The following is a 22,719-nucleotide window of genomic DNA, read 5'->3' as shown; positions in this document are numbered from 1 at the left end:
ATATTAACATATTACCTGTTACCACGTTTTTTGTGCAATCTATAATTTGGTTAAGATACTCTGTAAAGAGAAGCTCTGTTACGCAATATGATTTGAATGATTGTAACAGTCACATTGTACGTGTGATTTGAATTGCTCTTAGAAATCGAAAGAGGATAATGAGTATTAGGAAATGAAAAATGATAGGATTCTGATTTGGAATCTTCCAAACGTTTTCTGTGTTATGATCTTCCACCGCTTGTTGTGTGTTGTAACTCCTTCGTAAGACTATTTGGATTTCATACAAGTTTCACGATTACCTTATCTCACTAATTAAATTTTTGTATCTCAAAACCTAACTAAAATGCAACGAATAGAAACACGTCACTATACTATCATTATACTTAATTTACAGATTTTGATTGTTATTTAGTGACAAATTTTTTTAAGTCCATTAAAGTATGTGAGCTTGATTCATTTAGATATACTTGTGAAATAATCAATATAATTTTAAGAAGTATATGTTAATGTTTTTCATTCATCCTCACATAATATGATTTCTATTTTGTAGTTAAAGCATTTTTTTCATTGTATTATTTTATAATGCATGATTTTACAATTATTTAATATTTTTATATTTTTAAATAAATATTAAATATTTAAATTAGTGGTCACTACTTTTAATTTTTTTAGTTTTTTCTCAAATTTTATCACTTTTATTTTTAAAACAATTGTATTTAGTTTTTTTGTCCTACGTGTTAGTTACTTACGTGGTCAAATTAATTTCTTTCAAAAGTTTTACTTTTATTTTCAGTTTTTTTTTCTTAAATCCTAAGTACTTATGTTTACTTGCTTATTCAAATTAATGATTACATACATGTTTATTATAGTTGTCAATCTTTTAGGTATATCTTTCAAAAAATTATCTTAAATCAAAATAACTATAATAAATTATTTTGCAGGGAAATCAGAAACTTCCTCAGCAGACCCAGTCGTCACAGGATTCTCTACTGCGTGACTCTCATCTCCAACATTTCCATTAACACCACTACTAATGTCATCTCCTATGCCAACATTGCAACTACTATCAATAGGATCCTGTTGGCCTCTACCAGAAGGAAACATACTGGAAGAATTACGCTTCTACAGAACTTAGGAACATCTTTGTAAGAGACAAACCAAGTGCCCTTGTCATATACCTGCATCTCCAAAATCGAACACCTTTAAAAAATATCAAAAGGATACCGCCACAAACAAACTTAACCCCTTCCACATTCAAAGCTACAAAATATTTATTCTAATAATTATTCTAAATAAAATAAATAAAATTATATATTAACATAAATTTAGAATATCTTTTAGAAATTAAGTTTTAGAGAAGAGGAGAAGTGAGATTTTTTTTTCATTTTTAATAATTATTTTCTTGAGTTTGATAATCTTTTAAAATTAAATAAATATAATGATAAATTAATATAACCTTAATTTTTTATTTTATTTTCTTCTAAAAGCCCTTTAAAAATTTACAAAATAAAAAATATTTAAAAAAAAAAATCAAACACGCATGGATACAAAACTAGGACCACCATTCATTTATAACTACTAAAATCTACGGATAAAGAAAAATTGGTTTAGACCAAAAGTAATACAACTAACAATTTTGACCAAAAGTCTTGATGTCGACTACTCCCACCTTGTTTGCTTTTTCTGAAATCCGAGTAATTGAAATTTGAAGGAATGAAATTGATGCATTTCAATGGTTTGGTTGAGGTGAAGAATGGGATCAAATTGGTTAATTTCAGTGGGTCTTACAACTGTGCATTTCTTACCTAAACAATGAAATTATTGTTATCGTTTCCCTTTTACCCTTATCAAAAAGCTTTAAATACAACTTTTTATAAGGATATTAAGATCTTTTATTTTCACATTTTACTCATATTTCTGCCACACAATTTATTTCACTTAAAATTCACTTTTATTTCATTTCTTTTTATTTTATTCCATTTATCTAAAGAATGCATTAAGCTTTGTCTTCAAAAAGTTATATATATTTTAGAGAAAATCTTAGAGCTAGGATATTTGCAAGGTTGTCCTTCGATTCACATTGAAAAAGATTCACTTCATAAAAATTCACTATTAATATGATTGATGGACTTCTAAGTTATAAAGACTTTATTAAATTAAGGATTTTAGGCTTTCACACTGACAAATTAAAGACTTAAAAAATTATTTAAGTCATAAATTTATCTTAAAGATTTTAATCTTTGAAGAATTTTGAGAGTATTTAAAATGTAATTTTTCTCATATTGAATAAACTACATTTCAAAGAGTTTTAGAGAGTTAGAAAAAGAGTCTCACTCTTTATTAAAAAGTAGATTCAAACTCAAGAAGTATTAAAAAATTTACAAGAAAAACTTTAATTTTTGTTAAAAATATCATATTTTGAGTTGTTTTAAAAGTCACATTTCTCAAGTACTCAATTTTATCTAAAGATTAAACCAATCACAATATTTTAAGATTTTAAAAAAAAAATTAAATACTAATTAAAAATTGTTCATTTAACTATACAATTCTTAGCTACTCAACAATATTGATTTCTTTCATGTACTAATTTAGGCTATGTAACAGAAAAAAACATCATTGAATTCAGATTTTAGTTAAGCCTTTTCTTGAGAGAACTTCAAGTGAGAAAATATAAAATATTTAAAAGGCCCTACCGGGAGTCGAACCCAGGTCGCTGGATTCAAAGTCCAGAGTGCTAACCACTACACCATAGAACCATGTGTTCTGATCATGCCAAAGAACACTTTCATTATTTATTTCCTTCGATCAACATTTTATTAAAAACCATTTTAATATAAAATACAAAAAATATACAATAAAACAGAACATAATATATATATATATATATATTCACAGTTAATATATATTAAAAATAATATACTATTACATTCCTGTAAATATTAATGAAAAAAGGAAGAAAAATAATATCAAGAGATAATATAGATATCACAATTAAAATATTATAAATTATTTTTATTTTATATAAATCAATATCAAAGGAGATAGAACAATGAAAATTCATCCTCCTTATTTCTTTTCTCTCTTACCAAGTTTTGAATTAAGTGAGAAAAAATTATAAAAGTTCATCCTTCTACGCTATATTTTATCAACTAAACATGTATGTTAGAGTACTTATTAATTTTAAAAATGATTGGAGATTTATAAAAGGAGAGATTTTTCTTCTTCTCTTCATCTTATTATTCATTTTATTGCATGTCTCTTTCTCCCTTTTTTTTTAATCTCTTTCTTATAAAAAATGCTTAAAAAATATTTTAAATTCTGTCATAAATTTTAATTTTATTTTCTTACTTATTTTTTATTATATATTTAAAAAAAGAATTGAACATTGTTCTTAGTAACAACATCACATAATAAAAGAATCTAACAAAGCATAACCTTCATGTTAGTCACGTCATCGTCGCTACAATAAAGAAGATACTTTTTAAAAAATATTTAAAAATAAAATTAAAATCTCACAAAAATATATCAACTAAAAAAATGTTTAAAATATTTATTGTCACACTTGTTTAACTATAATTGTTTACATAAAATAATATTTATTAGTTAATTAAAATAATAATAACAAGTTCAAATTTCAATAAATATGCTGATTTAGATTCAAAACAATAATGACAATAACAATATAAAAATAAAAAATTATAAATTAAATGTAATAATAGACATTTTGAAGCGAAAAGACTGAAGAAATGTGCGGTCGACGGGTAATTCTAAGAAAGAGACGCATGAAGATGAAGCGGTGGCGATCCAAATCCATTCCAAAAACATGCTTCATAGAAGTTTACAGAACGGATGCAATAATGTTGCAAAATGAAGAAGATATATAGAATAACGAAAGAGAAACTGTAAATCGCAGCAAGGTCACATAGAAACAGAAACTAAACGATCGGAACTACTCAAAAAGTTTTGTGGAATGGTATTACTATATACATTAAGCATACTAGTATCTGAAACATAGGTTTTTTCTTGAAGGAAGGGAATCACAGAGATATATAGATCACTGCCTCCATCAACAATAGCCCTTCATCTTCTAACTTGACCTTACCACATCACTCTCTTAGTTTACAAAGGAAGAGTTGAACTCTGGCTCCTACAGTGTCTAGAAAACACAAATTTCCTGTTTTGTGAAAACGATCTTCTCATTGAGACCGGTCTCTTTTGTCCAATTGAACCCACCTTGCAAACTCTCGTTGAACTGTTAATAGCACCCTTGCTACTACTACAATTCACTTTTTCAAGGCAATTCAAATCCTCCACCACCGCCACATCACAAAATATCAGTGAACCAGAACATGAATCCATTGAAACCGACCTCCTCAGAGGCTCTATTTCCCCTTCCACTTTATCTTTGATTCCACTAGACGACACCCCACAACCATCTTCACCTTCAATTTCACTCCTGATTCCACTACTATCACTTTCTCCTTCAGAATTCTCCACATGGGTCTCTTGATTATCATAAAAAACGTTTGTATCTGTGTGATTGTGATCGTCATTATGATTATGATTCTGATCAGTGGGTCTCACCACAGGTGCACGGCACAAGGGGCAATTTTTATGTGACCTAAGCCACGTGTCAATGCAAGGGATGTGAAAAGCGTGGTTACACTTGGGTAAGAGTCTGAGACTCTCGCCATGTTGGAACTCACCTAAGCAAACAGAGCAATCTGTTCCATCTATGAGTCCTTCGTGTTTTCCGTATTTGAAGACAGTGATGGAATCTATGAACGATTGTTGGAGACCCTCCGTGCGTATGAACCATATGGGGTGCATGACATCACCACGCTCGTCGTTGTCATCATTGTCTGAAAAAGAACCCTCGTTAACATCGAACAATATGGGCGACTCTGTTCTGTTTCGGTTACCGTTACGGTTATTGTTGTGTCTCCTTGAGTAATAGCGCTTTATGATTATGGAGACGGTGCATAGGAACATGACAACGCCAAACATGCATGCCATGACAATCATAATGAGTCGAAGAATATTGCTATGATCATCTTTTAGGGAAGGTAGACGGGGGACTGGGACAGGAAGTGATGTAACGGGTGAACGATGAGGGGAAGGTGTTGGGGTATCATGATGCTGGTTAAGGGGCTGAGGTAGCGGTTTTTTGGGTTGAGAAGCCATTAATTAAGGGAAGAGAGGAAGAAGGGGTGAAATGTTATTCTGAGGAGATGTTGTTGAAGTTGTATTCCATGATTAATTGGAGAAGTAACAGAGCAGAGTTTTGGGCATGTTTAAGGCTTCTTCTTTGATGGGACCATTTCGTTTTCTATTGGAGACTTGGAATTTACTCAGTTCCTTCCTTTTCATGCTTCCATCCAAGTCAATGAACTTTTCTTATGGGTTTCCGCGTTTGCTTAAATGACGGTAAGGCTTATAAGATTATTGTTAGGTGCGTGGTGTAGTATTCTAAAACTTTTTTTTTTACAGGTATCATATTAAAAAAAATTATACTAATAAAAAAAACGTGTCTAAGTTAAAAAAATTATTATTATATATATATAATTTATTTAAAATTATATTATTTATATTATTGTTATAGGATTTTATTTTATATATATATAGTATATTAAATTTTTTATTTTATTTTTTATAAATTTTTAGTTTTAAATAAATATAATTCATATGTAAGTAATTTTTATAAAAATAAGAATATAAAAAATATATTAATATAATATTATTATTTTATTTTTAAATTTTAATTTGTTTAGTTTTGATTTAAATATTCTTCAACTTATTCAAATGTAACAAATATAATAATTTATTTAAATAAATTTATTATTTAAATATATATCTAAATATTATTTATTATAGTACCTTAAAAAATTTTATGAGTACCATAAAATTTGTCTTCTTGTAATCCATGCAGTAAAAATTGTTATCAGAGTACTCTTTTTAAACATTTTTTTAACTCACGAATAAAAAAATGTATTTATCTATTAAATTGAGCATTTTAAAAAAATATATATTTCAATTTTTTTAAAATAGCGAGTAAAGATCATATGTATTTTGTAGATATTTTACTAATTTGACCAATTATAATCTATTAATTGACTCCTCAGTCACATAATTCCTTCGTCATCTCGGTTACGACTTATAAAACTAGAGTAAACTTACACGTAGTTTCTATTTTCCACTCTCACATGATAATTTAAAGGATTTTTGTGAGGAAGCTTTTGTAGAAGAATATAATGAACAGCATAAATATCTAGTTTCTAGTTAATTGGGGATTATAATTGGATATTAAAATATTGAATGGTATATATACAAGGCAAATGGGTGGAGTGATCAGATGCTCAAACATGCTTAGCTTCATGGAGCGGTATAAGATGAAAACCCTATTGAAAAATCGCATCATCACTAGTCAAAGAGATCCAGTGAAGTTTACTGTAAATATCTTTCCAAAAAAAAATATCTGGGGGTTCAAAAATATTTTTTTATTTATCTTCAATAGTTAATATAGCTATTTTACATCACATAAAAACAATATATAACTATTTTACAAAAAGTGCATTATTTGTGATCACTTTCACTACCTTTCGTGGCCCAACACCCTCTTTTGCTTGCATAATATGGACAAGAACTTAATCGTATTAGATACACCAAAAATCCCAATGACCTTCGATGTAATCACCCCACCTATCATTCACTGTAAAATATACTTTATTAGCCTTTTAAGTATAATCTTTTGTCAAACTACTCCTATAATTTTTTAGACACACAACCCTATGTTGTTTGGTTTTATAAAGAAAATAACAGTTAAATAAAATCCAAATTAACTTCAAGACACTTAACAACGATAAATAAATTTTTTATTTTTGTAATGGCTAAGGTCACCTGATGAACGTGTCAAAGCGAAATATCAAGCGGCTGAGGCTGATAAAATAAAAATTTAAGAATTTAAGAGCATGAGTTAAAGAGAACAAAAAAAAAAAAAGAATACTTTTGTGTTAGAATTTGGACTTTGATAAGTAAAGTGAACGAACTTGAATTTGACTGGCTTTCCTTTTTTTAAAATACCTTAAATCAAGTATGCATTTCATAATGGTAATGAAATAACAGCAACACTTCACGTTTATAGATTAAATAATATATGATATATTGCAAGTAATAATTTACCCAAAATTGACCTACTTGTATGAGACATCCTGCTACCAGAGGAGCAGTTGGCCATTATTTTAATTTTCTGTCATAATGCTGTATTCATATGATTGTTGAAATCAAATACCAATCAAACGTATCAATTTTACATGTTTAATCTTCAAGTATTTCATGATCTCTCTAGGTGGTGTCCAGTTAGTGATGTCAAAAGAGGAACTGTTCCCACAATTCTTAAGCCATAACCTTTGAACCCATCGTTCTCAGCAGAATAATTTGTCATTAACCTTACTGTATGAACTCGTAGATCTCGTAGTATCTGTCATAGATGTATCATTCAATTAGTTAAAAACATCTTATGCTGCCATAGTGAAACAATAATTTACAATGAAACTCGTAAGAATCAATCAGAGTTGATCCGGTGAATTAACCAAAGATGGGGATGGAAATTGAGCTTTCAATAGGAGAAAGGAAATGTGTTTCCATAGTAATTGAATTATATGATTGGTACAATGATACATCTCAAATTACTAGTTATCAGAAACCGCTTGATAGACATCATGATCTTAATCTAAGTACTTATACATCTCATCTTCTGAGATTAGTTAAATATATCTTCCACCCTGGTAGCTTAAATAAAAGTTCATTTTCTTTTTAGATTTCATTGCAAATTTTCTTCATATTTTCATCAGATATTGTTAATTTTTTGCATGCTTTTATTTGTCTGAAATCTTTAAGTTAATCATTTGTCTTCCTTTAGTTTTTGCTTTGAAGTGTAATTTACTATTTTAAAAACCTTTTATTCAATCTATCATTTTCAACAACTTTTTACTTTCTTGTTATTTGGTTTTCATTTGCATTGCATCGATTTATTTTTATTGTCATGTTATATATGTTACAATAGAAATTTACTTCTATTTGCCACACTCTACTTTGCTATCCTCCTTTAATCTTTGTTCCATTACACTTGATTCTTGTCAATTTATTACTAGATCTCAAATTTTAGTTCACTGATTAAATCTGTTTCTTCAATCTGCAAGTTTGAAATAGCTCATTCCTTCGTGTTGTTTCAAATTCCGATTTAAAAAGTGGTATATTTTATATTATATGTCCTAAGAAGAAGAAATTCCTTCCTAGATTAATTGGAATTGAGTTTGTTTGTTGATTAAATTTCCGAGTGAACAGTATAGTGGAGGAACCTTTTTCAATGAATAATAATCTCTAGACATGCAAGTGTAAAAATAAAATATGGTTAACAGCAAACAAAATAGTACCTGTGCTCCAATACCATAATCACTAGAATCACCAGAATCACCAGATAACTTCAATTCTTCATAGTTTTCGTACTTGTCATCTGCCGAGTGAGAAGCACGAACAAAGTGGCCTAAGCCAATGCCTCTACCTTCATGACCGCGGAGATAAAGTAAGATACCCCTACCTGCCGCTTCAATTTGCTTCAATGCAAGTGCTAAGTGGTTTCCACATTGACACGTTGTTGCACCAAAAATGTCACCGACGAGACATTCACAATGTAATCTCACAAGTACGTCATGCCCATCACCTATCTCACCCTGTTAATATCAAAATCTGTTGTGGTCACTAACCCAAGAACATTAGTTTACTGTTGGATTTACCTATAAAAAACTAAGACAGGTTTCATGAGAACTCAAAATTTTTTAATGAGATGCTTACTTTAACCATTGCAATATGCTCAATCCCATCCAGACATGACCGATAACAATAAGCTTTGAAAGGTCCCCACATGGTGGGTATCAATGCAGCTGAAGCACACTCCACCAATTTTTCTCTCTTCCTTCTGTATCTGCTTGTTCAAACCATGCAAAATTAGAGATGCACTTAATCAAAATAAAGTCTATCATGTGATAACTTGGGATAGCATGCTTTCAAAAATCAAAATTTGGGTCCATCCAAACTGCAATTTGATCAGTGTTAAGTCTAAAAACATTAACAAGGTTGTGTCATGGCTAAAGAAATATGTGCAGACCTACAATTTTATCAGTAGCTACTGTAACAAAGTCTTCTATTGAAGGCTGATTTATTTCATAAGAAGTACCTTATTAAATCAGCAATTGATATGATTTTCAAGTTTTCTTGTGCTGCAAATTGTCGAAGCTGTGGTAACCTTGCCATTGAACCATCATCATCTACTACTTCACATAAAACTGCTGCAGGTTCTAAACCAGCCAACACAGCAAGATCAACTGAAGCTTCTGTGTGTCCAGCTCTTTTAAGAACTCCTCCTTCTCTGTACTTCAGGGGAAAGATATGACCTGGGCGATTGAAATCATCAGGCCTTGAATTTCTAGATGCAAGTGCCAATATTGTTGCTGCTCTATCTTGAGCAGACACTCCTGTTGTAGTGCCTCGCTTTGCATCCTATAATATGCAATTATATTGGTCTAACGTACAAGAGTTTAAATCAAAATTTTCTTTTAACGATTATTATCCAGTTTTTTCTTTTAGAGACAAATAAGACACCCATGTATGTACCACTGTCACAGTGAATGCAGTGCAAAGTTTTTCTTCGTTATTTTTCTGTGTCACCATCAATGGGATTTGCAACCTTTCTAAGTCTTCTCCCTTCATGCTTACACACACTATCCCAGATCCATGCTTGACAATAAAAGCAATTGCTTGTGGTGTTACCATTGATGCTGCCATTATTAGGTCTCCCTCGTTTTCTCTGTCTTCATTATCTACAACAACAACTAACTGCAATTTGTCCCAAATAAGCAAACTTCTTAACATCGCACCCTTGAAGGATAGAGAGTACATTCTAAAAAATGGTTTTGTTAACCTTAATCTTAAGACCGAGTTTAAGCATACAAAAGCATAAAATTCATATTAAAAAAAATATTTTTATTACATTAAAGATACAAAAGTATAATAAATATTTTTTTCAATAAAAATTTTCTATTTTTTATGCTTGAAACTTAGTCTACGAGTTGAGAGATGAGGTTAAAAAAAACATGGATTAACCTTTCCCTGACGAATATCTTCAATGGCCTCTGGGATAGACGAAAACCCTTGTGTAGGACAATCCAGATGATGTTCATTACTATCAGCAAAGAAGCCATTGATTATAGGATTAATCTCTTCAGAAACTGTTCCAAAAGCAAATGTATCAAGTTGATGTGTAATTCTAATTGGTTCCTCTGTCAGTTTCTCTATTAAAACATCTTTTTGGGGACTTGTATAGTTGTTGAGATGAGACAGTAGATCTCCTTCTCCAGATATTACAGCCCTCACTTTATCAACCTTCAAACCAAATCTCATTTTTCTAATGGGACTACCCAACATGAAATCACACTTGTAACCATTTGCATTGAGTGCAGGCATGCCACGTACAACACTGTGTGTTCTAAACAGAAGAGCCAAAAATAGCACTCTCAAATGAACTCACTGCTATGAAGTTATTCCACATCCAATAAAATGCAAGAATCGCCATTTATTTACAATGCATTAAAACTGTCTACAAATCAAAGGCCAGTAAGGCTGAATGCAAAATCCTTAAATTCAAACAGTATCGATGCATTTCGAAATTCACAGGCATTTGCTCTAGTTTTAGACTCACTCTTATATTATAAAATTGGTAAGTAAATCAATCTCTAAATTCTGTAACTCAACCATGAGCAAATCATACAAATAGACTTAAATCCTAGATCCAACCCAAAACTTTAAAGGATTAGTTCATGGGTCATTGTCACTTAAATATTGCTTAATTTCGTTGTTCATATCTAATGTAAGACTGTCTGATACTTGTTACCTTAACAATTAGTAATATATTGCGTCACCAAAAAATACAGTGTAATCTATCAATAAATTAATTCATTTAGCAGCAAAGATTAACGTAGGATTAGTAATCACTATCCCAATGTTTCCCATGAAAGACACTATAGGCATGATAAAGCCATGTAGGTACACGTGCATGTGGTAAGAGCGGAATGAAAAAGAGAAAATAAACACCATGAGATTAATGAAAGAATGAAGGCTCACTTGGAACATGAAAGCAGAGAGATGGACGAACAATGAAAATTGAAGAGAGCCATTGGGTGTCCCGTAAATACGGACAAACGTAGGTAAGATAAGAGGAGCCAACACCAGAGACTGAAGCTGCAAATAGCATTAGTTAGTTAGTGGTTTCAGTTAATACTGGTAGCTCCGCTGAGGTGGCACTTGGCACTTGTCTTCTCTTTTTTCTTTTAATAATTTTAATCCATTAATCAATATTTCGTCTTATTCAACGGACTATAGTTTTTCATATAATTCTTTTTTTTCTCAAATAGTGATAGACCGTGAGTGTTTGACAGTGAAATCACCGTTATTATAAGTTGTTTATATAAACCAAACTTTGACTGAGAATGTAAGTAATTTCATTCTTGCTCAATCTGTGGATTAACCATTATCAGTATTGTGTTCTGGTAAAATTGTGAATAGTCGATTTTATAAAAGTTAATATTGTTTAAAATTAAAATCATACCGAATCAAGTTTATGAACATTTTTTTAAACTGTTGCTCGGTTTTCTTATGGGGACCTGTAGATCCATATAATTAAATAAATACCGTTTTGATTATAACATTAATGATAAAAATATATATGTTTTGTTACTATAGCTTATAAATTTAATTAATTAAATAAGTGGATACTGAAAAATGGTAGTTAACAGTTGATTAAGTATCTAAAAATTTGTTAGATTTGATAAAATGTTTTTATTAGTATATTTTATTAAAAAAAAAGATACTTCATTTTTATAAAAATTTGTCGCCTTTTTTCACACAAAAGTTTAAAGATAAATAAGGAAGTAAAATTAAAAAAATATTTCCTTTCTTTCCTTTTCTTTTAAATAATTAATAAAATTATAGCGTTATTTCTTTTTTATTCTATCTTTAAATAATTATATAAAAATAATTAAATTACTTTATTTTTTATTTAACAAAAAATTAAAATAAAATAAAATGATATTTTTTATAATTATTTATAAAAGTAAAAAATTAAAAATAAATCACATAATTTATTTTAAAATTTAACAAAATTTTATTCAAAACACATTAGTTTTATTTTTTGTTAATTTATATATTTATATGAAAAAATTAAGGAAGATTTTTATCATAAAGAAGTATTATTATAAATTAAGAGAAATTTATTTAAAATAAAAAGATGTGCCAACTAATTTTTTTAAAATCTCAATGGAATATAATTTACCTTTCATTGTCAAAGAAAAAGTATATGTAAAAAGAAAAATGAATAGTCCTCTTGCTAAAAGTCTAAAAGAAAAAGAAAAGAAATTGTTTGTGGAACAATTGGGTTATCTCCTACTCTGAAGTCAAGAAGATACCTAATGGCTCTCCATCGCATGCCACTGTGGAATCGCCATTCTAAGTATATTTCAAGTTTCCGAGGTACGACTTTAGCTCACTTACATTTTCTAAATACTGAAAGATTATTATTGTTTATTATTTACATTCCAGTGCTTTTGCAGAACGGAAAATGCAAATTATAATTATTTTTTTTTGCAATATTCCAATGGGCCATTGTGGTAAAGCATTTGTAGTGTTGAGCGGAAGACAATTGAAAATTATCAAAAACTATGAACCCTGTATTGTTGTAGTTGAAAAATGTTATCCCAACCGCTGAACACTTCATGAGGCTTGGATCCAAAATAGAAATAAATTATGAGAAAATACACTACCTTTGTTGATCTTGAAATCAAGTCCGCTTCAGCCTCATTGTCACAGTTATTTTGTTCATGTTGATCTGTTAAAAGCATGCTTTGGGTAATGAGAAGAACAGTTGAGTAGGGAACAAAAATAGATCTGGTTAGACAACATATGCTGAAACATTCTCCAAAGTAGTTTTGTCTTTTTGGCTTGTCGATCTAGGCACATGTCTGGCCTGTGACATTTTTATGAAGCAAATCATCCTTTCTAGCATAATGAGACCTAAAATGAGGATTGAAGTATGTTATTTTATTTGCTCACTTGTTTGATAATGTTGAATATCTCCTTAATCAGCAATGTGAAAAAAGGGCATTTCAAATGTGGAGGATCAAACACAGCCTTACCTCCTTGAGTAGAGGAGTATCCATAACCACGGGATCACGAGGCTGCAACCATATGGTTGCACCTAGGCTCATCTTTCAAAATTAGCAATATAGTCAAATATAGAATGCATTGTATGTGTAATCAAATAGGTGGTTGCTTTGTTTTAGAAGGATAACACGGATAATGCGAGATTGAGGATAATCTTCACTGGCCTATATATATTAACACACATCAAGGGGTACCTCAGGTATGCTCATCTTTCTACCTTCACTTGCTATTTGCTTAACTTTAGTATCAAAGTGTCTTTCTCAGGTACCTAACCCTGTCTAACTGTTCTAGAAGCTCTCGATCGAGCAGTCTTGAGACCCTGGTCAGAAAAGTATGGTATGGGAAACAATTTAACATTGTCCTATAAATTTATTTACAATTTTGTAAGTACACTACTAGACGACACAATTGAGTCATAAATTCTCCTCTGGATTCAGATAAGTATTGTCCAATATTTGTCAATAATTCATGGAAATATAATCCTCTAAGAAATGTGTGAAGTTTTCTTATATGTAAATGACCTATTGTGATGTAATTGTTCATGGAAAAGAGAAGGACTATTGGTGGTAGTTTTTGGGTGGTTGGCATGGTATAGAATGATTTACAAAGTAATAGAATGGGAAGAGAATGAACGAAATGCAGTAAATTTCTTTTTCTTTGGATGCTTAACGAGGGAACCAAAGGAATGGTCATTGGTAAACAATGAGTTTGAAAAATAAATATAACATCCACAAGAAAAGGATTATGGTTGAAGAAAAAAATTTGGGGAGGGGGGGGGGTTGTCTTAGACTAGTACTGTCTGTCTCATGGTGTACCGATCTCGTTAATTATCATTTTTCATTTCATTAAAGGATAATAGTGGCTATAGGTATTGGATTCATTCCTTTTTATTTTCATTGTTTTGGTTTGGAGTAAGGAGTGGCAAATGCTTGGCAGGAGACCCACCATGTTATGCTTTGAAAACATTAATGTATATCATTGATGGACTCATCTAGGAAATAAGTTTATATTTGGACAAGAAATATTCATATTTAACTGTTCATTTTTCACTCTTACTTTCTTTCATTCTTTGTTTTTGTGTTCGGCAATGATTTTTCGGTCTTATGATGACAAATTTAAGGCTTATTGATTTTGCAAAATTAATTTTAAAATTAAGTTAGAGATAAAGAGACTTGTGTTAGGGAAACTTATAGCCAAATTATCAAGTTTGGAGTAAAACATCGGTTGAAATTATCAATTCAACGCAAAAGTTATATTTTTTTCACTCCAAAAGAAAAATGCTTTTAGGTTTAAACTTGATTTTACTTTAATGCAATCAAAAACAAGAAAAATGCAAAAACATGTAGATGTGCTTAAAATGCAAGTTTGTGAAGCCTTAGCATATCCCCAAATCTGCTAAGTACTAGGCATAGTAATATCAATTCTCTTCCGGCCAAAACAAGGGACTTCATTTTTGGTATCACTGAGCTGTAATTGTGCCTTTAGAAATAAAGCAATGGAAAAGAAAGCCCTCGTCAAGATTCTATTTCCCCGTAACTTTTGCTTATTCTTTGGATTTTGATAGCACTTGCTCGTTAGAAAAGAGAGAAAAAAAGGAAGCACTAGGTGTTATGCGCTGTCAGACGAAGCCTCTCACCTAATCAAATCAAGTCCTTTTATTTTTTTTCAATTTATCTATTACTTTCTCTTTTGTTTTTCTCTCGTTATGTAATCCTTGTTCTACTCAATGCACAGTAATTTGTAGGTCTTATGAGAGCCACCAAATCAAAAAGGCCACTTTGTTTCATACTACTTTTTAAAGCATTGGAACTAATGAAAATCGCACTAGTGAAAGCCGTGTGATTGTCTGATTGATCATTAATCGGCTTGGTGTGATTCACAGAATTCAGCTAATGTGGTGTTGGCTTCTGCTTTTCCCTCAAAAATTCATTTTCATGCACTTGCAAGTTGCAAACTCAAAGTTGCCCTCTCCTTCCATGCAACGCCAAACTTAATATTGCCTCGTGCATTTTTGTTGAATGTTGATTTTTATACAGTTGAATATATAATATGTGTCTTTTTATTTATTTCGTTTTTCTCTGTCTCTCTTCCTATTACATTTTTTATTTCAAACTGGATATATATACACTCATGAGATGCATAACAATCATTTTCCATTCTTGTATACATACGATTGGGCTAGTGAGGCAAGTATTGTACGCGCGATTAGTAAGGTTTGTGGGTCCTAAGTTTACTGTCTGTGTTCCAGTAATAGAAGAGGTTGAGAGTTGAGACTGATGGAGGCTAGAGATTGTGCTACGAGTCATGATACTGTGCATATCATTATCAATCATGTGTGGATTTTGCCGGGTGTGAATACAGCCTTTTCAGTGTTGAAAATCATGCACCCTAGAAATTTCTTTTCTCTAATAATCAGACTAGCTTTTGCTTCCTAAACAAATCTTAAATTAGATTCTGTCTTTATAGAAGCCCTACTTCCAAGTCTCTTCTGGTTTTGGCAGTTCACCCACGAAGACGTTTTCTTCTACCCAATTTATCCCACACACTTTTTTCCACGTATGCTCAAATCTGGTCTTGTTTGGTACCACAATTTATATTTTGGCGAAATCTGGCTATGTAACGTGATAAACATTCAGTTTGGCCTCTCGTGGTTTAAAGGACACAAGGGGAGTGGGATCCTTAAGGGGGGAAAAAAACATTTTTTTTTATAAACAATTTTATATTAAAAAAAAAATAATATAAAAAAATCAGAACTTTTAAGCTATATATTTTTAATTAATACTAAGTCTTTATATATATATATATACTCATCTAAACGTGTGATTTTTTTCTATTTCCTTTTTTTATTTTCCTTCTATTTATATCATCGTTACTTCTTTTGTAAATATTAGTTCCCTAAAATAAATTTGACTGTATACATTACTTAGATAACAACTTTAAAAGTTTGTATAAAAAACAGTACTTTGCATTTATCTTTTTGTTCTTGTTTGGTTTAGTGTATTTAGAAATAAGAGAATAAGGAGGGAGAAAACTAGGGAGAAGGGGTGAAACGAGTCTTCGATTGGGGAGAAATAGCACGGAGAAAATTTTACATAATAATAAAGTTTGACTTTAATTAGCATGGAATGCTGTAATTAATTTTTTAAAATTTAATATATTAAGTACTTTTAATGAATTTTTTAAGAGGTGGAATTCAATTGAAATGTTTTAATAAAAATATCGGAGAGAGTAATTTGAGTTTTTTTTTTTTTGGCTTTTTAGTTTTACTTTTAATCATAAAAAATACCACCTTATTTACTTTATTTTTATTATAAAAAATTTGTATAGTAATAATAATAATAATTTATTTTACTATTTTTTATACAAACGTTTCAAAACAAAACAAAATAACATGATGTTCTTATAATTAAAAGTAAAAATAAAATATTTATTAAAAGAAGAAAAAAGAGGCACACACAGTCCTATACTACAAAGTTGGGCGGGGTGGTTGGATACCCTTTGGAAAAATGATTAGTATTAGGAAACAAACAGAGCCTTACAGAGATGCTTTTGTATGCTTTTGTAAGAGTCAGCGACATTAATAATTATGTCCCGGTGGCTAGTCACCATGCAGGCTTGTAGAAGACTTGTTCTTACGCAATCTAGGATAGGGTTCATCTTCTATCTACTATGAACTATCTAATGCACATGGGTTCATTACATGTCATTGAATTCACTAAATCGACGCCCCTTGTCGGAAAGGCTTAAGTGCTCTGTTTTTGAGTTATAGTATCCTTTGTTTCCCTAAATCATAGGTCCACGAAACATATTGCTTCTCAACCGGAGCTCTTCCAATATTTGTCTCCAACTGGGACATCTCTGTTCCCCATTCAGGATTTTCAGTACCCTCCAATCTTACATTGTAGCTCCCTCCAATTTTCAGCATATGCAACGTTCTTTTTTTTAGATAATTTTACGTTTGGCTGTTTTTATCTACTATCAAGCTCATTCCTCAAACACACCAGAGTAAATGCAAAAAAAGAGTAGATTTTGAGTTTATGATTTCATATTAGAAGACCTTTTGTAGAGTTCATATGAGCACGTGTAAGATTTGGCTTAATTTTTTTAAGAAATTAAAAGATACGTAAAGTTGAAGTTTAAAAATGAAAAAATTGAATTGAAACAGTGTGTTCTTAACATTGGAAGTTGAAATAGAGAGAAGTTCTCTCCCAAAACTATTTTTTTAATTTCCTTTATTTTAAAAGTTACTTTCTAAAATTATTGTTTTTTAAAAATTATTTTAATTTACCTTCTTCTTTTAAGGAGAAAAGAAACCTAATTTACCTTATCAAAATATTTTTTTCATTATTTCAATAATTTTCATAGCCAATTATTGACATAGACTTTTATGTGGTAAAAAATTTATGAATTTAACATTTAATTAAATTATTTATTAAAAATATATTTGAAGTTTTATTATAGACTTGATTGTGAAATTAAGGTTTTTAAATAAATGTTTTTTATTTCTGATTCACTTTTAGTTAAAAAAAAATTATCAAATTGATGTCATCTAAACTTAATATCATAAAGAAAAATAATGATCAGTGCCCTAAGGGCAGAAAATTAAAAAAAAAAATTGATTAAAAAAATATTAATATAATTTTTCGATAAGTTTTAATGTATCTACATAACATATGTATAATTAAATTATCCAATTAAAAAGAAACTCCTTTTTTTGGTCATGTGAACCTCCCATTGTTAATGTGAGATACAGTGCTGCAAAGCATTGTTTGGGCCGGATCAACTCGTAAATTGGTGGTCATTCTCTTATGTTTCTATCTCGTTATTTAATTTACTGCCGATTTTGATCATCGCTGGCCTGCTCACTCAATATTTTGAGGCTGTGTGTTTACCCTCGAAAAGCAAGTTTAGAGAATTTTGAAGAGAAACATACAAACAGGGCTTAACAAAAAAAAAAAAAAAAAACTGGGATTCACAATCACATGCTCCCAACTGAATGAACTCATCCCAGAACAGTTTCCCTTCCCGTGGGGTTATCTGAACTATAGCCCAGCTAACACGTGTTGTTTCCAATGAACTAAAGTGGGTCCCACCTCACATAAAGAATCCAGATTTTGCTTTTCAGTTTTGTTTTGTTCCCATAACAGTGGGCCCCCAAGAGTGATGGCCACACTTTTGTGCTGAAACTCACTTTCTCCCTCTCATTCCTGCACTGCTCGCTAACTGCTTTGAATTGCGTGGCATTGGGGACAATGGAATGGAACCGATTGGTACATTTGTCCACACTCCAAAGCTGGAAACGACACTATTTACCACTTCTTATGTCACACATGCCTTGTGTTCTCCTGCTCTTTCCTGTCACAATACTCTCTTCCATTCTAAAATTTTCTTATTCAGGACGATTTCCCAATGCAATCCTGAATCTTCAACTTGTTGTCTCGTTTCGTGTTTAATTATGATAACTTTGTCATGAATTGGTGTATAAATAACAATCTACTCGTTTTGTTCATAAAACGTGTCTCTAAATACATCACTGATTTGTGAGTTCATAAAGCAGCAATTACTTGTAATTTTGTTCATAAAAATATTAACTCGTAAAATTTAAATTAAAAGTTGTATTAAAAGTATAATACACATTCAATTTAATTTCTCAATTAAATTATTATTTATTAATGTTTTTAGTTAATATCACACTGATTAATAGGATTACTTATTTACTTAAAGGAGATGAAGCTTTAGCCGAAAGAGGGAAGGGGGATAAAGCCAGTAAGGGTTGATTCAATTGGTAAAACTAAGCTTCGAGACAAAATGGGTTATGGTTACGTTGCTGTTGAATGTTTTCATCGATGCCGTTCACTAATTGCGATGTTGTGCTAACTCATTCACCTTCAACTTTTGTTACCAAAAAATAAAAGAAAATGAAAATGAACAAAGTAACTGTTGCTTTTAAGTTTTGATAGATCTAAGAGAGAAGAAGGTACACGCGTCCTGTTTTGTTTAATTAATCCATGTCGCCTATTGCTGAAAACATTATTGTTTGTTTTGGAAAATAATAAAATTCTCCACTTAATAATTTGGAATATGTTTAAGAATTAAAAATAAGGGTTTTAGAATTATTCTATTTTATATATATTGTATAATTTTTTATTGTTCTTTTATTTTTTATTTAATCTTTTATTTACTTTTCCTGTTTCAAACTGCAATATGAATGATTTAAAAATGAAATATGCAGGGGATTCAATTCACCGTTATTATTCTATTTTTAAAAAACTGTCGTTTGAATTAAAAAAACTGAATACCCCAGAAACAAAACTGACAATCACGATAACACTCTAATCCAATCAATTGTTGCCTCTTATATCCCCTTTTATATAATGCAACCTAGCCGAATTCTTTGATGATGGTAGAAAAGTCTACTTGGTTAGTTAAGAAACACCCAGTAGTTGACTACAACGTGAAAAAATAGATTCAGTAAGTTCAGTTCTATTTTTATTTAAATAAAAATATATTTTTTTATAAATATGTAAAAATATTAGGTAAAATTTATTTAAGTAGATGTAAAAAGATGAAGAGAGCAGGAAGAAAATAAGTATAAGAACGCAGGTGTGAGTAAAAGAGTTAAAGATAGAAAAAAATAAAAATAAAAAATAAAAGAGTTGGATACGAAAAAGAAGAAAGTAGGGAAGAAGGAGTAGAAAGAACGAAGATAGAAACGTGTTTAAATAAAGTTCGTAAAATTTTTTGTTGTTTTTTATACTTTTATTTAAATAATTTTATTTTTGTTTAAATAAAAATAAAACTGAAGGTTAAATTTTTATGCTAATCAGAAAAAATTCGAATTAAAAAAATCCAAGTGATGAATGATGATTCACTGTTGAATTTGGCTTGGCAAGCTCATGAGAATGCACAGTGTTTGAATTTCCATTTTGATGGTGAAAATATAGCAAACAAAGCATAAATGGAAGTGCAAGACTGTTATTTCAAGCCAAACAAGACAACTTGTGCCTACTCTCATTGCGAAACCGGGTTGTAAGGGTGTTATGGCCTAAATTGCTCCCTTGGCTTTTTGGGTTGGGAAGTCATCATAACATGTTAGGTTTTGTTAATTACCACTTTAAGAATTAAAATTAAGTAATTCATAATAATAAAGTTTAAAATATACTTATTATTATTTTTATTTTTTAATATAATAAATACATAATTTTTTATTTTTCAAGTAGCTAAGTTTAATTTTAATATAAAGTGTAATAAAAATGAAGTTAGCAATTTGGTTGTGGAGCGCGGGCCTGTTTTCCTTTCTCAATTTGGGTGCCCATTCTAAACTCGTACAAGGATGAAGACCTTCGTGGCCCTCATTTAAGAAAGATACAAAATTAAAAAAATAATAATAAGTATAGGAGAAGTTAAAAGTAATTAAGTTTAATACATACAATTATATTAATCAATAAATTAAATATATATATATATATATATATCAAAACAACTTTATTAACTTATTTGTTTTAAAGTTTTTAAAAAAACATATTACAATTGACGAGCTTTTATAGGATTTTAAAATTAATTAATATTCTATGATATAATTTCACTTTAATATTTGATATCAAATTTAAACATTTACACTTTATAATAATTTTATTACTCTTACATTTAAAATATGTACGAATATATATATATATATATATATATATATATATATATATAAAAGGCTCTTCTTATATTAGTGCAAGTTTAAAATTTCTTACACTCAATCTTAGCATTTTATTTAACTTATATTTAATTGTCAGTAATAAATTATAAGAAAGTTAAATAAAAAATTTAGATTTTTTAAAATAATTTAAAAAAATATAAATTTTATATGTTAATTTAAATTTTATTTTATTTTATTTTTATAGAAACATTTTTAAAAAATATTTTAAAATATAAATTTTAAAAATTAAAAACTTAAACAGAAAAAAACAAAAACAAAAACAAAAATCCTGTTGTATTTTTTCCCCCCCAGTGAGTGAACTGTTTAAACTCAGATACCGTGCAACTCTGTAGTTTAAAACTATTGCTGACATAAAACTGATAAAATGAGTGACATAGGAGTGGGTTGTTTATACAATTTAATTTAAAAAAGAAAGAATTAAGCAGGGTCGTTTTCCAAGGATCGGTTATAAATATAATAATAATGACTAAAATTGAAACAACCAATCCCCAAATTTAAAACATTGCTTAAACCATGTATTTAATAATTAACAAGAGTGAAAGTTTCGAACCCATACCTCACTCAAACGCAAAACAAAGTTGACCGTATAGCAATGTTTTCAGACCCAGGCCGAACTGCCAACTAACCCTTTCAATTTTTTAAATTCTTTAATTCACTGAATTTCTCATGCATTGCACTGCATAAACAGTTATTAATTTCAATTTTTTAAATGTTAACAAAATAAATATTGTATTATATTAAATAAGACTAATTAAAAAGCAAATTTTAACATAAAAATTCCGTTAGCATAATAAGAAAGATAATGAAAGCTTAAAAATATTTTTATTTAAAGTACTTTTTTTAAAATAATTTCATTTAAAAATCATGACTCAATTTATATATAAAAAAATATATTGCTATTTTGAACTGAGAAACCAATTTTAGGGAGTCATGTACTAAATTAATCTTTTGAAATTACAAACACGAGTTAATTTAGTTTTTTAAAATATAAAAAATAATTTTAGTTGATAAAATTACTAAATAATACTCATTTTAATTTATTTTATTTTTTGCTATTATACTCATTTTAATTTCTACTGTTATAAAATTATTACCTAAAATTTTGAATATAAGGAATAAAATAAACTTTATATTTTAAAACTAAATTGATTGGAATTTTAAATTTCAAATATTAATTCAGTGTATTGCTCTGATTTCAAGCCATTCAAATTGTAGTATAAGAAGTTTCATTTTCCCATTCACTTTACATGTAGGACGATTACATTTTAAAAAAAGAGTAATTAGTTTGGATTGAATACTTACTAATTTGATAACGTTATAATTATATTCCAATATTTTTTTAGAATCAAAACGATTTCCAAGTTTTACAAGGACTAAAATTAAATTTGTAATTTTAACCATTTATATATAATTGTATGATTTACTAATTTAAAATAGAACTGTTTTTACTTATCACATTAAAAAAATTAGTATTGCTAAAAGCCAAATGTTCAATCAAATAAGGAATGTAAGTTATATTATGATTTTTTTTAGATAAAATGTACTTTTTACTAAAAATAATTTTATTTGAATCATACAGAATTATTGATGTATGTTTGTTTACGGTAAAAAATGACAATTGTAAATAAATAATCCAAAGATCAATATGAAGATTAGATTAGGTCTTCTTTGGATTCTTTTAAGTGTGTTGTTAACGTAACAATAAAATGGATGTCGCAAATTAAACAATTTAGCAAGATTAG

At 29.4% G+C, this 22,719-nt stretch overlaps 2 protein-coding genes and 1 non-coding gene across 3 annotated transcripts; all 3 read right to left on the bottom strand.

Annotated features, from left to right (window-relative positions):
- Positions 1–2,684: 2,684 nt before the first annotated feature.
- TRNAQ-UUG lies at positions 2,685–2,756 on the bottom strand. The gene has a single exon. It is a non-coding gene; the product is annotated as a tRNA-Gln (tRNA).
- Positions 2,757–3,794: 1,038 nt separating this feature from the next.
- On the bottom strand, positions 3,795–5,256 carry LOC113873562 (E3 ubiquitin-protein ligase RING1-like). The gene has a single exon (XM_027511720.1). The coding sequence runs from the start codon at positions 5,182–5,184 to the stop codon at positions 4,120–4,122; it is 1,065 nt and encodes a 354-aa protein (XP_027367521.1). The 5' UTR covers positions 5,185–5,256; the 3' UTR covers positions 3,795–4,119.
- A 1,859-nt stretch (positions 5,257–7,115) lies between these two features.
- LOC113872482 (bifunctional riboflavin biosynthesis protein RIBA 1, chloroplastic-like) lies at positions 7,116–11,275 on the bottom strand. The gene is made up of 7 exons (XM_027510069.1): positions 11,176–11,275; positions 10,159–10,540; positions 9,670–9,891; positions 9,233–9,555; positions 8,851–8,980; positions 8,433–8,729; positions 7,116–7,477 (listed from the first exon to the last, which is right to left on the bottom strand). Exons 1-7 carry the CDS (start codon positions 11,226–11,228, stop codon positions 7,331–7,333), a joined length of 1,554 nt encoding a protein of 517 aa, XP_027365870.1. The 5' UTR covers positions 11,229–11,275; the 3' UTR covers positions 7,116–7,330.
- Between the last annotated feature and the right edge of the window lie 11,444 nt (positions 11,276–22,719).

The sequence above is a fragment of the Abrus precatorius genome, unplaced genomic scaffold, assembly GCF_003935025.1.
Source record: "Abrus precatorius isolate BTA unplaced genomic scaffold, Abrus_2018 Scaffold7, whole genome shotgun sequence".
Lineage (NCBI taxonomy): Eukaryota > Viridiplantae > Streptophyta > Magnoliopsida > Fabales > Fabaceae > Abrus > Abrus precatorius.
This window is presented reverse-complemented; position numbering and strand designations above follow the sequence as displayed.

Bases quoted from the DNA above. Each gene is read 5' to 3' on its own strand.
- LOC113873562 (XM_027511720.1), bottom strand. From the start codon at position 5,184: ATGGCTTCTCAACCCAAAAAACCGCTACCTCAGCCCCTTAACCAGCAT.
- LOC113872482 (XM_027510069.1), bottom strand. From the start codon at position 11,228: ATGGCTCTCTTCAATTTTCATTGTTCGTCCATCTCTCTGCTTTCATGT. The intron at 9,556-9,669 runs GTACATACATGG...TGCATATTATAG, and splicing joins CTGCATTCACTGTGACAGTG to GATGCAAAGCGAGGCACTAC. The intron at 8,981-9,232 runs GTACTTCTTATG...TTGAACAAGCAG, and splicing joins TCAATTGCTGATTTAATAAG to ATACAGAAGGAAGAGAGAAA.